The sequence below is a fragment of the Homalodisca vitripennis genome, chromosome 6 (assembly GCF_021130785.1).
Source record: "Homalodisca vitripennis isolate AUS2020 chromosome 6, UT_GWSS_2.1, whole genome shotgun sequence".
Lineage (NCBI taxonomy): Eukaryota > Metazoa > Arthropoda > Insecta > Hemiptera > Cicadellidae > Homalodisca > Homalodisca vitripennis.
The window spans coordinates 96,467,375-96,482,942 of NC_060212.1; the positions used below are offsets into that span (position 1 = coordinate 96,467,375).

At 36.9% G+C, this 15,568-nt stretch overlaps 1 protein-coding gene across 7 annotated transcripts in view; it reads left to right on the top strand.

Annotated features, from left to right (window-relative positions):
* Window positions 1-2,852: 2,852 nt before the first annotated feature.
* Window positions 2,853-15,568, top strand: part of LOC124364585 (protein bric-a-brac 1-like) — a 52,060-nt gene continuing 39,344 nt past the window's right edge. For 3 of the 7 annotated variants that reach the window (XM_046820147.1, XM_046820149.1, XM_046820148.1), the window contains exons 1-3: window positions 2,853-3,061; window positions 6,611-6,835; window positions 11,438-11,789. In XM_046820147.1, the coding sequence (XP_046676103.1) occupies window positions 2,882-3,061; window positions 6,611-6,835; window positions 11,438-11,789 (757 nt within the window). In that variant the 5' untranslated portion in view covers window positions 2,853-2,881. The remainder of the gene's footprint in view (window positions 3,062-6,610; window positions 6,836-11,437; window positions 11,790-15,568) is intronic. The other 4 variants (XR_006922637.1, XM_046820151.1, XM_046820152.1 and 1 more) reach the window with 2 other exon arrangements.

The window sequence follows — 15,568 nt, forward strand, 5'->3', positions numbered from 1 at the left end:
ACATGCAGAAAACATATATGATCAAAATTATTGGAGTAACATTTTAGATACTTACATTATACTGACTAAAAGGTATTAGCAAAAATATCATTTGGGTAACTAATTGCTCTGCACAATGAATTTAATTAAAATCAATATATTTGTTGGATTACTAGTGATCCTTATTACACATAATTGTATGTATTACAAATTTTTCATAGACAATCTCAATGTATATACTTCCTCAAATAATTATTTGAAAGACCATTACAAAATTGTAATTGGAAAAGAGTTATATTATAATCTTAATATCTATAATGGTGTAGCATGAAAATGTAGTTTCTTAACTTAATTAAAATTTTAAAACCCTCATTTTAAAACTACAAGAATGATGGTAAGATACTGGACATTACAGTGCACATTTTATAAATCCATGCCTCAAATAATTAGCTTATTACACAGAATATATAGTTACACAATGTTCTCTAGACAGTTTCGTTTACACTATGATTCTTTCGAGTATCTCTCTTGCAATTCAAGTAGGTTTTTGATTTCTCATTTAGCATTACATTCATTGTTTGTCAATCACTTGTCACACACAGGCAATGCGCTTGGACTTCTTCACCCAGCAGGGATCACTTCTGGCTGGTTTATACCTTCTAGTTGAACCTACATTGGGTACATCAAAAACCTATGTGTCACTTAAATCTGGGCAACCTTATAGATGTCCAGGAGCAGCACATCACTAACCGAGGTTCTGTGGTGCAAGGGTAATTCAATAGGTTTAGTCTACTGCGGAAGATGACTGTTGTAGTTTGTGGAGCCCCTAAAAATCAAAGGTTCTTGTTAGCATAGACAAGGCTATACCACCCCCTGCCTGCTTTGACTGAAGAGGCTGGTTCAGAGCCTCCCCTTCTTCTGGGGACTTTGAGATTAGTGCCCTAATTTTTCCTCATGGTTCTCGATAGGACGCGGCTCTTACCCGAAATCTTACCCACCCTGAATATCCTATCAATCCGGGAGCAGTGCTAAGGTCATTAAAGGACTAAGTGCAATTTATAGTAGCTTCTTGCCCTAAGGAAACAAAAAAAGTACTTGGACAAGCTGCAAGTCACTCGTTGCCAGGGGCAAGATGCATGCATCAGAGCACAAAATACTGAATCAGAGGTATTGTGGAAATGAACCTAAAGGACATTAACTGACAACATCAGTAACCCTAAGAGCTCAGTGTTTCACATATACAATTGTATTCTGAGCTCGGGAGGACTGTTCAGAGGATTATCATCACATCAGCGCTGGCAGCTCATCCAGCCACAGTGGCATACTATATTGTGGAACTTAACAATTCGTTAGATTTGTTATATATAACCCTCATTATATAAGACCCGTTTAACCAGACATGGCAGGTAACTGGTGTAATGTCTCGGACAAACAAGAAACTAAATTGATATTTCACTATTTGCATCACATATCAGAGTTCACATTGTTTACAGTTGTTTTATTATCACAGTCAGTGTAACTTATGTACACTGTCATTCATCAAACTATGTAAAGTTATCCATTTACATTTTTATGATTTTAAGGATCCTAATTGAGGATGAATCTTCTCATATGTGGGGGAGGCTGGGAGATATTGTTAAACAATAAATAACAGTTTTACAATACAAAATTTAAGTTCATTATAGCATGAACCTTATTGAGAACAACCCTTTACAGTGAGTATTAAAGAAAAAATAAAAACACTTTTAAACAATTTGGGTAATAAAGTAGCAAACCTATTTCTCAATAAATTACACATCACTTGGTAATGTTATAAAAGAAGAATAGTAAATAAAGATATAACTTTAAAGCTAGTAAAGATTGGGTGTTCAACAATCATGTTTAAATTCCAGTGAGTAAAAGCGATGGAGTTCAGGTAATGCCATTTTAAAATTCAGACAGCCACTAACAGCAACACAAATTTTGGTTTCTACCTTATTTACCTGAGATATGATACAAATCTATCTCTAAACGATTCTTGTAAAGACAGGAATCAATGTTCACTACTAATATTAGGTTTTATTTTACTATTACAATAGAAACTATTTTTTCCTACACACTTGCCATTGTTTCCATTAACACAGCTCAATATTCGATAGCCATTCATTAAGTTAACAAAATTGCCTAATGTATCATAACACTTTTTACATGTAGTTCCAACTTGGGGGTTTTGAAAAGTGACACAACTAACAATTCCTGCAAATGAGTTACAACCCCCACCCCCCCCCCCCCCCACCCCCCCCCCCCCCCACCCCCCCCCCTAGTACCCTCCCCCCCCCCCCCCCACCCCCCCCCCCCCCGACTTCCAAATAACGGTCCACCCAGCCGAGCCTCCGCATGACCAGGTAAGGCTATTTACGCTTGGGGGGGCCCAACCCCCAAGGGCTCCGTTTATCTTGAGATTACACCCATAAGTATAAAGCAATAATAACTTCTGAAAGAAATCACATTGAGACATATACAATAATAAAAACAGCTTTGTTTTTATTCATAATCAGCTGGTTGCACATTTATAGGTTATAACCTGAACTTGAGGACTAATAAAATTGAAACTAAAGGCTGTATTGTAGTGATAATTGATAGTCAAGTTTACATTAAAAAATCACACATAGGTACAATAAATGTTGAAAAAAATGTTTTTTAATTGCATATAACTTATTATGTATTAATTAGAAAATAAATGTAACCTATTTACATTTTAGATTTTTTTAAAGTGTTAAATTATAGTTTCTTATAATATATTCTGACATTATACCGTCATTGACTTAGCTTCCATCAAAAGATTGGTTTAATTCCTAAAGGGCACTTTATAAACATTCTGAATGGTTAAGTTTAAAATGATTATCTTTGTTTTAGTTGTGAAATGGATCAGCAGTTTTCCTTACGTTGGAACAACTATCTCAATCAGCTGACAGACGCCTTCGGTTCTCTCCGGTATGAGGAAGACCTGGTGGACGTAACGTTGAGTTGTGAAGGAGGGAAGTTGAAAGCACACAAAATGCTACTCTCAGCATGTAGTTCATATTTTCATGATATTTTTAAGGTATTTATATGATGCAACTCTTGAAGCTTAATAATTCATTAAGAGATAATGTTTGTTAGCCTTTTAAACTTTGAGGCGAGAACTAGATATTTCTTGAAGCAGCAGGCTGACATTTATATTTGGTTTATATTAAATCTACATGTAACATGTAGATGCACATATAGTATTACAGAGGCTTGTAATATCCAAATTTAAAAAAATTAAAGATGATTTGTTGTTTCTTTGCTTCAAAATACTTAAATTTAGAAATGTTTAGGGAGTGTGGAGGAATGCTTCTCATGAGATTTGAAATAAAAGATTTTGGAAAAACTAAACTTGTATTCAATAGCCATAGGAGAGCTATCCAGAACGTAGATTATGTTTTTATGTAAACAAAAACCAAAGTAGAAGAAAAAATTCTATTATACAGGGTGATTCATGAAGTTCTCCCCCCACTTCTACAGCACATTGTACTAGTAAAAATAATGAAAAAATGTTATATAAACATAGGTCCGAAAATGCTTCGTTAGCGAGTTACAGCTAGCGAAAGATTTCGCCTGAATTCCTGGGTAAAGAGTAAAATAAAGCCATACTGAACTTTTGGAAAGGTTAATTAAGTAAGAAATGTTGTGGATTCTTATGTATTTTTACCTGATAAAGCTAATAAAATAGGTTTCAGAACTGTACCTGTAGTAGTTTTTGAGGGATTCAGGGTTAAATGCAAAAAATTGGGGCACGAAACAATGTTTTTTTAAGTTTGATGTACAATAACTTTGTTAAATTGGTAATAAATACATAAAATCAACAAACATTAATTGTAGAGAATTTAATTCTGAGAAAATTGATATAGCCTAATCAAAGTCTAAAATAAAACAGAAATAAGTACCAAAAAATCGATTTTATTCAGTATAATACATTACTAGTTTTAAGCAAAATTAATCAGGTTGGGCCAACCGTACGCAACTTTTTATAATAGATGTTCGAAAATGAGGCCATCATTATCAATACATTTTGCAGCACGTTTGTGTATTGCTTTTGTTGCGTTTCTTAATTTTTCAGGACTTCCCTGTATCTGCACAGCCGAATCCATAATACGGGCAATTAATTCATCACGAGAATTCACTTTTGTCTTGTATACATTGTCTTTCATCCATCCCCAGATGCAATAATCCAATGGAGATAGATCTGGTGATCTTGGTGGCCAAGGGTGAGGCCCTCCACGACCAATCCAGTGTCCAGGAAATTGATGATTTAAGTAAGCAAAAACGGCACGTGAAAAGTGGGGAGGTGCTCCGTCATGCTGGAAGTACAAATTTTGTCTGAGATGTAAAGGAACATTCTCTAACAGCTGCGGCAACTCTTCTTGAAGGAAATGCAAATAGAACTCAGCATTTAGGCGTCCAGGTAATATGAAAGGTCCAATCAGCCGATTGTGCAAAAGGCCACACCAGACATTGACGCTAAATCGGTGTTGAAAGTTCTGTTCCACTACCTCATGTGGATTTTCTTCTGCCCATGAGTGTTCATTGTGCAAGTTATTGACACCATCCCGAGTGAATTGTGCCTCATCCGTAAACAAAATACGCTTGTAGAGTTGATTATTAATATTCAAAAAGTTGCAAAACTCCAAGCGAAGCGGACCATCCCCTAGCTGTAGATGTTGAACCTTTTGTTTATGAAACAGATAAAATTTGTTTCGATTAAGTGACCTCCACACCGTTGACTGCGAAACTCCTATCCGCCTAGAAATACGTCGTGTACTTACACCTGGACTGCGATGAACAGCATTAATAACAATATCATCATCAAGTTGGACAGCTCGTTCATAATTGGTTCTAGTACTTGGTAGTGATCCTGTTTCCCGAAGAGTACGAAAAGTTCCTGAAATTGTTTTGGTATCTGGAATCCTCCTATTAGGGTAACGTAGTTCATATTCTTCTACAGCAGCTCTAGCATTACCATTACAGTAACCCAAAATAAAAACCATATCAGCGTATTCCTCTGATGTAAATAAGTAAGGCATTTTTTCGCTGAATAAACAATCGAATTATAACTCACAGAAAAATTGCATTTAATAACACGATTCACAGAACCCGATCTCCTGCCCCAATTTTTTGCATTTAACCCTGAATCCCTCAATAACTACTACAGGTACAGTTCTGAAACCTATTTTATTAGCTTTATCAGGTAAAAATACATAAGAATCCACGATATTTCTTACTTAATTAACCTTTCCAAAAGTTCAGTATGGCTTTATTTTACTCTTTACCCAGGAATTCAGGCGAAATCTTTCGCTAGCTGTAACTCGCTAACGAAGCGTTTTCGGACCTATGTTTATATAACATTTTTTCATTATTTTTACTAGTACAATGTGCTGTAGAAGTGGGGGGAGAACTTCATGAATCACCCTGTATACATTTGAAAGTGACACTAAAATACTATATATCAGCAAAGTCACCATACACATTTAGACACTTATCATAGACGTGAACTAGTTTTGAAATCCCAGCATTATAAATTCTGCTACCTAAGACGTCAAGCAGGTAGTTACATCCTCCTGCAGTTCCATTTCATCATCAAATTTGGTTTTGAAATTCACGTTTTTTACTCAAGTCTCGTATCCTGTAATGATTTGATTGAGCAGCACATCACAATCTTTTTCGTAAGTGTCCAAAAATGTCAATGAAACAGCCTTACACTGATTTTAAAGATTTTCAGTACCCCATCTTGCGCAAAACTTATGGTAACCTAACTTCTGCCTAACAGTTCTGAGTAACAAACTCCTTGAAATTTGAGGAAGTTTTACTGCTATTGTAAAACAACAAGGAGCATTGATAACACCTCACTAGCATGGCTAGATAGCCACTTAACGGAGAAACGCCCTGACATCAAAATGGCCGCAATAGTCTCACCTCTAGCAGCTAAAGAGTGAAACTTAATCTACTCTCTGGATAGCTCTTGTATATAAATAATAAAGAATAATGTAAAATAGTTATGGCTATTGAAATTCTTAAGAATAGCATATTTTACACATAATTTAAGGTTTCCAAGAATAATTTTTGCCTTTATCATGCGGGTCTTTGCCATGTATCCATCATTACTATGTTGATTGCCTTCACCAACTAGGGATCACTTACAAACTCCCAAGACATAAATATGCAAGTACAACCACTTACTGACCTACATGGTATGGAGGTGGAAGAATTAAGGTACACATTGAATTAACATGTCTCATATTAGTATTTTGTATTGTTATAACCCTCTCCCAGCGTGTGTTCTCCCGCGACGGACCAACCCAATCACTTCAGCCCGGTAGTGCCAGAAGTTCGTCGCAGTATTAAGACTGGGAGAGAATGGCTTTTCTGTCATAATACTTTTCAGTACTGTTCTCCCCATTGTTAACATCTTATGATCTTTGTTAAAACAAATTAATTATTGTGTATTGTAATGTTTTTAAGATAAATGAAGGATTGATTATTTTTTTTATATTTTATCTTAATTGTATCTATCATCTTTATAAATGTTTGTGTCTAGAAAAAGATGAATCTAACAGAAGGGGTTTGGTTTCAGGAGAATCCGTGTCAGCACCCTGTGATTGTTTTTCGCAATGTTAAGTTAAGAGATCTACAAGCGATCTTGGACTTTATTTATAAAGGAGAAGTAAATGTTCTGCAGGAACACCTTGAATCATTCTTAGGGACTGCAGAATTATTGGAAATCAAAGGCTTGGCTGAATGTAATGAAAAAAACGTCACGTTAGAAGAAGAAGAAAAAAGTAGTTGCATTACAACAAAGGTGAGTTAAATATCATATTGTATATGACACAACAGTTGAAAATAATATGGTTTGAAGTTTGTTTTTGATGATGGAAGGATTGTGAAACCATGGAGCGATAGAGGTTGTGTTCAAAACTATTCCCTTCTAAAACTGGAACTGTTTTATTAAAGAACAATACTGAATTTAAAAAAAATTCATAACCTAATTCACATAGTGTGTAAACACAGGTCGAAGAATTCACAGCAATGGAATTTAAATATGTAAAATTTTTTGTACAATAAAAAAATTGAATCCCACTTACACGAGATCACAGATTTAGACCAATTACATGAAAAATGCAAACATTTACATGGAGGTTTTTTTGAGGTCTCAAAGTTCAGGCAAGACTTTGAATTTGCCTTGGAATAGAGGTTGTATAGTCCGCGAACTGAATCATCTGATCAGGTGATATACATGATCTGAGGTTATTTACGTAAACTAAAATAAATGAAGGGCAAAGAATTTATCCCTGTGGGACTCCATATTTTACGAGGGCTTATCTTAATGATACACCATTTAAACAAACTTATTGATGATGGTTCCTAAAGTACGACTTAAGCCACAAGAGTGGGTGTCTCATATGTCACAATCATGTAATTTAGAGATAAGGATCTGGTGACCTACGCTGTCAAATGCATGGACAGGCCAAGAAACGTGCTAAGCATAGGCATTCGCCTGTTAAGGCCCTTCACCACAATGTCAATCAATTGGATGATTGCATAAATTGTTGATATTGTTTTCTGGAAATTGAACTATTCCTTACAGAGAATACTATGTTTATTCAGAATAAAAGTATCCAAGTGAGAAACAATGCTTCAAATATTTTACTAACTACTAGAAGTATCACAATGGTCCTATAGTTACTTGGTTACTGCAGTAAAGGCCAATTGGACAGTAGCATATGGTTGCCACATCTTTCAAATGCTCCAACCAAGTGTCATTGATGGTCAGTCTCTTCCATGACACTGTCTCCAGTGAGTGAGGAGGAGGTGTCCCGTCTGATACAGAGATGCAAACCAAAACAGTCATGTGACATTAACAGCATGTGTATATGGCTGCTCAAATGCTGCTTTAAGCACATTTTGACTCACTGAAAAATTTGATCAACATGTCTTTCGCTCAAGGCATTTTTCCTTCCTCCCTGAAAACAGCGAAAGTCACACCAATTTTCAAAAATGACGATCCTTGCCTTGCAAGCAACTATCGTCCTATTTCAATCCTTCCAATCATTAGCAACATTTTCGGAAAGCTTTTTCTGTCAAGATTAGAAGGGTTCTTTGAACGTTTTGATGTTCTTTGTTCTCATCAATTCGGCTTCAGAAAAATCAAATCCACTATCAATGCAGTCACAAATTTAATCGAAACCGTTGTGGATGGACTGGAGAAACGGGAACATGTGCTAGGCATATTCCTTGATCTGTCCAAAGCACTCGACTGTGTACATCATGAGACATTGTTGTGCCAGTTGAAGACATGTGGTGTTCGAGGTCTGCTGCACAAATGGCTTTCGTCTTATCTCAGAGGTAGAAGCCAGTGTGTGCAGATTGCGAATTCCCTGTCAGAAAAAGTAAAAATGGCCTATGGTGTCCCGCATGGATCTGTCCTTGGACTAGTACTATTTCTTGAGTATGTCAACGGGTTGAATTCGTCACTCCTAACAATAGTTGAAATGGTTCAATACGCTGACGATACAACGCTCTGTTTCAAAGATAAAACAAAGAACCAATTAGAAATCAATACTTTTTTGGAACTGAATTCATGTATTCAGTATTTCTCAACATTGAACCTGAGAGTGAACAGTTCTAAATCAAATGTGTTAAATTTATGCCTTCGGCAATATGAGCCCGAGGATTGCACTGCTGTGATGGTGGATGATGTCCTCCTAGAGGAAAATGATTCTACCAAGTTCCTAGGGATGTTTCTTGATCGAGGCTTGACATGGGACGATCACATAGAAAGCATCTGTTCAAAGGTTTCTTCGGGCATTTATGCTTTACGAAATCTCTCCGAAATCAAGTTTTGCTCCTTGGACTTACTAAGAACGGCCTATTTTGGCCTTGTATATACTCATATAACATATGGGATGAGACTGGGGGGCAGCTGTTCTAAATACAAATATTTTTGTTCTCTTTAGAACAAGAAGCTTATAAATTGCACTTAGTCCTGTAAGAACTTTTGCGCTGCTTCCGGATTGACAGGATATTCAGGATGGGTAAGGTTATGGAGTAGGGGCCGCCTCCTATCGAAATCCATGAGGAAGAATTAGGGCACTACATCTAAAAGTCATGTCTCCTCGGAAGAAGAGGAGGCCAGCTATGAACCAGCCTTTCCAGTCAAAGTAGGCAGAGGGTGATACACCCTTGTTGTGGTTAGCAAGAACCTCTGAGGTTAGGGAACAAACCCCACCAACTCCAACACTCATCTCCCGCAGTAGACTAGACTTATCAATTTATCCTCGTACCTCAGAATTTGCAGTTAGTGATGTGCTGCTCCTGGACATCCATGAGGTTGCCCAGATTGAAGTGACACATCGGTTTTTGCTGTGCCCAGTGGTGGGTTCAACTGGAAGGTATAAACCAGCCAGAAGTGATCCCTGCTGGGCGTAAATACAAATTTGAAAGAGTATTTAGAATTCAAAAAGAAAGCGGTCTGAATAATTTCAAAATTGAAATTCAGAGATTCATGTGAAAATTCCTTTAGGGAGCTTGAATTGCTGACTTTACCCTGTCTCTATATCCTTGAGGTTGCTCTGTACTGCCGATTCAAGTGTGAGTTGGTCCAAGGCAGGGACGTTCACCAATATGGGACTAGAGGCCGGGACAACTTCCAGCACAGAACTGCCACGTTCGAACGTTTACCATCCGAGGTTGGCATAAGGTTCATAAATAAGCTCCCTGATGAGAAATTTTAAAAAAATTTAAATTATCCTAAAAAATTCAAAGCTCAATTGAGAAACCTATTGGTGTCGAGGGTGTTGTACTCTGTTGAAGAGTTTATGATGAGCCGCTGGGATTAAATTTGAAATTAATTGGTCAAGTCCTTTAGTTCTGTTCTACATTGTAATCAGCATAGCTGAAAACTTTTTAATGACTGAAATGAGTTTCATTTAAATTGATTTATAAAGTTTAATTCATTTTACTACATGTATATTGACGATTGTATACAATTTACTTAAATTGTGAACGCAGTAAAGATGTATTATTATTTATTTTATTATTATTGTGACAACTGTCAAGTTCTAATAAAAGCCATTGCTTTGGACAATGTGAATACCTAACAGAATATAAGATCCAGCAGGGATCATTTCTGGCTGGTTTATACCTTCCACTTGAACCTACCACTGGGCACAGCAAAAACCGATGTGTCACTTAAATCTGGGCAACCCTATAGATGTCCAGGAGTGGCACATCACTAACCGCAAATGTCGAGATTCTGAGGCGTAAGAGTAATTCGATAGGTCTAGTCTACTACGAAAGATGACTCTTGGAGTTGGTGGGGTTCGTTCTCTAAATATCAGAGGTTCTTGCTAACCTCAACAAAGGTGTGCCCCCTGTCTGCTTTGACTGGAGAGGCTGGTTCAGAGCTGGCCTCTCCTTCTTCTGGGGGGACATGACTTTGAGATTAGTGCCCTAATTGTTCCTCATGGATTTCTATAGGACGCGGCCCCTACCCCTTAACCTTACCCATCCTGAATGTCCTGTCACTCTGGAAGCAGTGCTAAGGTTCTTATATGACTAAGTGCAATTTATAAGCTTCTTGACCTAAGAGAGAGAAAAAAAAATAATTTAAGGCCTGAGTGTTCAACTCAGCTAAGCTCATGTGATGTTTAAGCAGCACATTGGAATCATTGTGTTGTAATTATGATATTATGGCCTCATAAACATTTTCAGACAATTGTAACGTCAATTAATCGCGTTCCAACAACAATATTATCATCTTAAGTTTTTTTGGTTTAAATGAGAATGAGGGATTGAGAATCATCTTTATTCATAATCTTTGAGATTACAAATGGTGTCAGATCTAGAATTAGTGACTTCACAATTTGAAGTAGTTAAAGGAGTAAGAGACACATGTGCTTAAATGATCCTCTGGAGGTATTCTTCCAGCGAGTAGAAAGGATGATTCCGTAGTCACTTTTGCAGTGCAGTTCTTCAAAGGTTTTCCAGTCTTGAATCGCAGCTTGGTGGGAGGTGGTTGTGGATTTTCTTTCCCATGTAGGATGGTTTTCTTTCATACATTTGAAAGTGGTAGTCTGGGAGGTGTGTGATGTGTGAATTTTACTTTAAAAGCTTCGATTGGCTGTTGTGCTATACTCAAAAAGCAAGTAAAATGTACTTATTTTCTGGAGATTTACCTTGTACTATGCCTTATTTTTCTATGTTATTTGTTTTTTCATTTACTTGTATTTTAGGGCTTAATAAAATCCTTAAGAGGATTAAAATGAAATTACTATCAATAAAATTTTCAAAAAATGAAAACAATTGTTATTAACTACTAAGCCACAATTATCAATAGCCACTTGTTAATCATAATTATTTGATTATATAAATTGATTCTAAGTGCTTGAATTGTGTTAACCAGAATGATCAAAGACTGGAAAAAGTTGAGCTGAAAGCAGGAATCATCGCTCCATTGCAATTCCAATGTGCCTCCGCTCGGTCAACGAGTCCACCAGTCAAGAAGCGGAGATTGTTGAGCAGTCAAACCAAGTCTTTTGAAGGAAACCAAAGTGAAGTTGAAGAGGAAACAAACGTGGCTCCCATTGAACTGAAGATTGAGGAAGAGGAGTTTGTGGAAGAACAGAGTTTTGAAGAAGATGAGGAAGACTTGAGACTGCCACTCAGCCCTACTTCTGATCCACTACATGTACCTGATAATTTACAAATGTACAGCTCACATAGTGCAATATTGAAAGACGGAAAATCAGCCACAAGTAAGTAAAAAAATATTTCTGTCATCAATAGCCAATTCTTTATTATTATTTAACTCTTCACAGTTTTCGACATATTACATTCATAGTGATTGCATGAAATGTGCTTTTGATGTAACATTTGCTTTGTTATATTGTTCCTGTTTTAATCTGTTGTCTCCCATAATATTATGCAAGAAGCATTTCTGTGACGACAGTGTGTTGGACAAATAGTTAAATTGACATTTTCTACTAGATGTCAGCACTTCCTTGGTCCTCTGTGATGAGTGTTTGCACCTTGGTGAGTTCGCTGTAGTCACACAGTGTAGGCACCTAACGCGTTGTTCTTGCATGTCATCTGTCCTGGAGTATTTTATGGTTTTATTTCTAGTTTTTATTGTTTCATGGAAATACTTTATGCAGAAATAGATGATTGGCTTTGATTTGAAACAAAAATAATTTTTTTGGCTACAACAGCTAAAAGTTTTCTCTTTTTATCTGTATATAAATACTACAAACCTGGTTGTCATCACATCTTGTGACGTACTAAGGAACCTTTCTGTGTACCCCAATAAACCTGTAATCAGAATCAGAAGGCTTTATTCTTGAACATAGAATAGAGAATTGCTGTAAATAAACATCACAATAATTAACATTTAAGAAACATGTAATAACTGAGCACAGACAATGTTTGATAGTCATTCAAGCTGAGTAGTGAACCAGGAACTCATTGATCGTGTAAATTGATATCTCCACAAGCCATTTTCACAGCAATGTCTTCAGGACCTTAACACAATGTGTTCAGCTACTTAGGAAATAGATTGAAGGGCTTTGCCCTCGCATATGAAGGTTTATTTTCAAGCAGGGCAGTTCTGTGGGATGGAGTAATGAAGTTCTCTGCATGTCGTTAAAAATCTTAGTTTTTTTTTATAAGTCGAGCTTGCAGGCAGGTGAAATAACATCAGATATATACAGAGATGTAACAGTCAGTATAGTCAGTTTCTTGTAAGTTTTTACATGGCAGTAAGTTAGCTATGATTCTCAGAGCTTTCTTCTGTAGAAGCATGATTCTTTGCAGATTTTCAAAAAAAACTGTTTTCTCATAGGACTGTACCATACTTAATATGTAACTCAAAAACTGCATGATAGGCCATCATTGTTGCCTCAGGAGTGCTAGTGGATTTCTCTCTTTTGAGACAAAAATGACAGAGTTGAGTTTATAGCTTAACTCATCAACACAGTTATTCCAGGTAAGTTTCTCATCTAAAGTGATTCCCAGATGTTTCATTGAATGCACTTGTTCAAGCCCAGGAACTCCAAGAACAGCATCTTTGTGTCAGTTGTTTTTTTTTCATTGAACACTAGGTCATTATTTTTACTGTATTGCTGGGCCAAGCTGACTGAAATAAACATGTTAATTTCGAGTTGCTCTATTGATCTGTTGTTAGATAAAAGAACTGTATCATCAACATAAATAACAGCATAACTGTAGTGATCAATATGATGAGGATTGATGATATAAATAAAAGAAATTGTACTGGGCCTATCACAGAGCCTTGGGGCACTCCTCTTTTTATAGATAATAAAGCCATGTCCTGTTTTCTTTTTACCATTTCAGGATTGCTTAATTACTACTATTTCTTTTTGATTACTTAAATAGCTGCAAAACTATATTAGAGCAATATCTTTTTTGCCTAGTGAGCTTAACTTTGTCATCTTGGTCCAGCCATTTAAATGCCTTGCTCAGGTCTAAAAAACTGGTGATTGTATTTCCTGAGGTAGTGCTGTCAATTAAGTGCTTAACCAAGTCTATCAGAGCAGTAATAGTTGAGTTTTTGGTAAGAAAACTATGCTGTTTTTCAGGAACAACAGTTTTATTTACTCTATATTATTTGGAGAGCTTGGAGAGGCAATACGGATTGTAACACAAACACTCAACTTATAAAAGATAATTGCAATTTGTTTAAAAGTACATCTTTTGAGTTGTGTGGCTTATCCAAAACGTTTTAGCATTAATACAACTATCTAAATGTTACTAAATGTATCTTGTGAATAAAAAAAGATATTTAAAAAGTTAAAAATAAAAAGGATTCCATTGATTATTTTGGAAAAATACAACATGTATATAAAAAAGTAAAAAGAAAAAATGTTACTAAATAATCATGATTATAAGCTATACCTGATACCTGATGTCTTCTTCATTGACCAGCGTTGCTGGATTGAAAGCGTCACAATAAAATAAATAACTAACTAAATTTTACTATTTACAAATGCAAGTGGCGGCAAGGCTAGGCTATGTTGCTCGCGTTCTCGAAAAAATCTCTGATTGAGTAGAGAGGGTTGGCCAGGGACCACTTCCTAAGCCTGCATTCAAAGTCCTTGCTCTCAAGAGCTTTAAGATATTGAGGGAGGCAGTTGTACATTCTTACTGCTAATGCGGGGAAACAATCTCTTGTCTTGCCTAACCTACAGGAGACTGTATTTAGTTGTGAGCTGTTCCTCAGCCTGTAGGCATCCTGAGCTTCACCCCTAGTTCCGAAGGCTGCAAGGTTTTCCTTGACATGTAACAAGCTGGCGACAACATACTGGCTAAAAACCGTTAAGATCTTAAGTCGGTTGAACAAGGGCTTGCAGTGATCTAAGAAGCCTGCAGATGAGATGATACGCACAGCATGTTTTTGCAGCAATAAAATTTCGGCACATCCAGAAGAATGACCCCAGAGCAGCAGACCGTAGAGAATGTGGCTATGAAACAGCCCATGATATATAGTGACAAGATGTTTTTCCGTCAATAGAGGCTTCAGTCTGCGCAACAAGCAGGTCACTCGAGACAGTTTCTTACTCAGTTCTGCCACATGCCCGTTCCACGTAAGTTTGGAATCAAGAGTAAAGCCCAAAAGTTTAACACTCCCCACTGTATGGTTAGCTAGAGATAAGGTGCATGTTAACTCCTGCGTTTTGGAAAGGTTTAGACTGATTTTGTTGGCTGAAAACCATTCCTTAGCTCTGTCATAGACTTGGAGCGCTTGATCTCTCGCATCTTCAGGTGTGGGTCCCGCTTTAAAGAATGTAGAATCATCTGCGAACAGAAGTACATCACCCACCAACTCTAGGTCATTAATTAGTACCAAGAAGAGCAAGGGTCCGAGAACCGAACCCTGAGGCACACCGTGCATAACAGGCAGCGGTTTGGATGAAGCACCGTTAACAGAAAATATTTGTTCTCTTCCCTCCAGATAAGAATGGAACATTTGAAGAGGCTGCCCTGTAACTCTGTATAACTCAAGTTTTCCTAAGAGTATACTGTGGGAAACACAATCAAAGGCCTTGCTGAGATTGGAGAATATGGAGAATATGGCCTTGCTTGGATTGTATATGGAGAATATCCATAGAAATAGGTTTTTCCTTATTCGAGCTAACTTGCGAGTAAGGGATTACTCTACAGTGCCAGTTGAAGAAAAAAAGGAACAAAAAGTTCTGGAAAGTAGCCCCCTTACTAGACTCAATTAGGCAGGGCTGCCTTGAAAACCCCAGATCAGAATCTGTAGCTATAGATGACCAAATGATCCCTTTTTGGGGTAGTGTACAAATGAGACAGTATGTCAGGGGCAAACCAAATCCTTGTGGGCTCAAAAATTATGTAGCCTGTACACCTGATGGTTTGCCCCTTGATTTTTTCTGTACGAGGGGAAAGGAGATTCAATTTTACAAAATGATCAATTAAATTACTCTTGTTTGGATACAGCATCCAAAGTAATTATTGTAAGATTGACAAGACATTTACCTCAAGGGACAAGCATTTA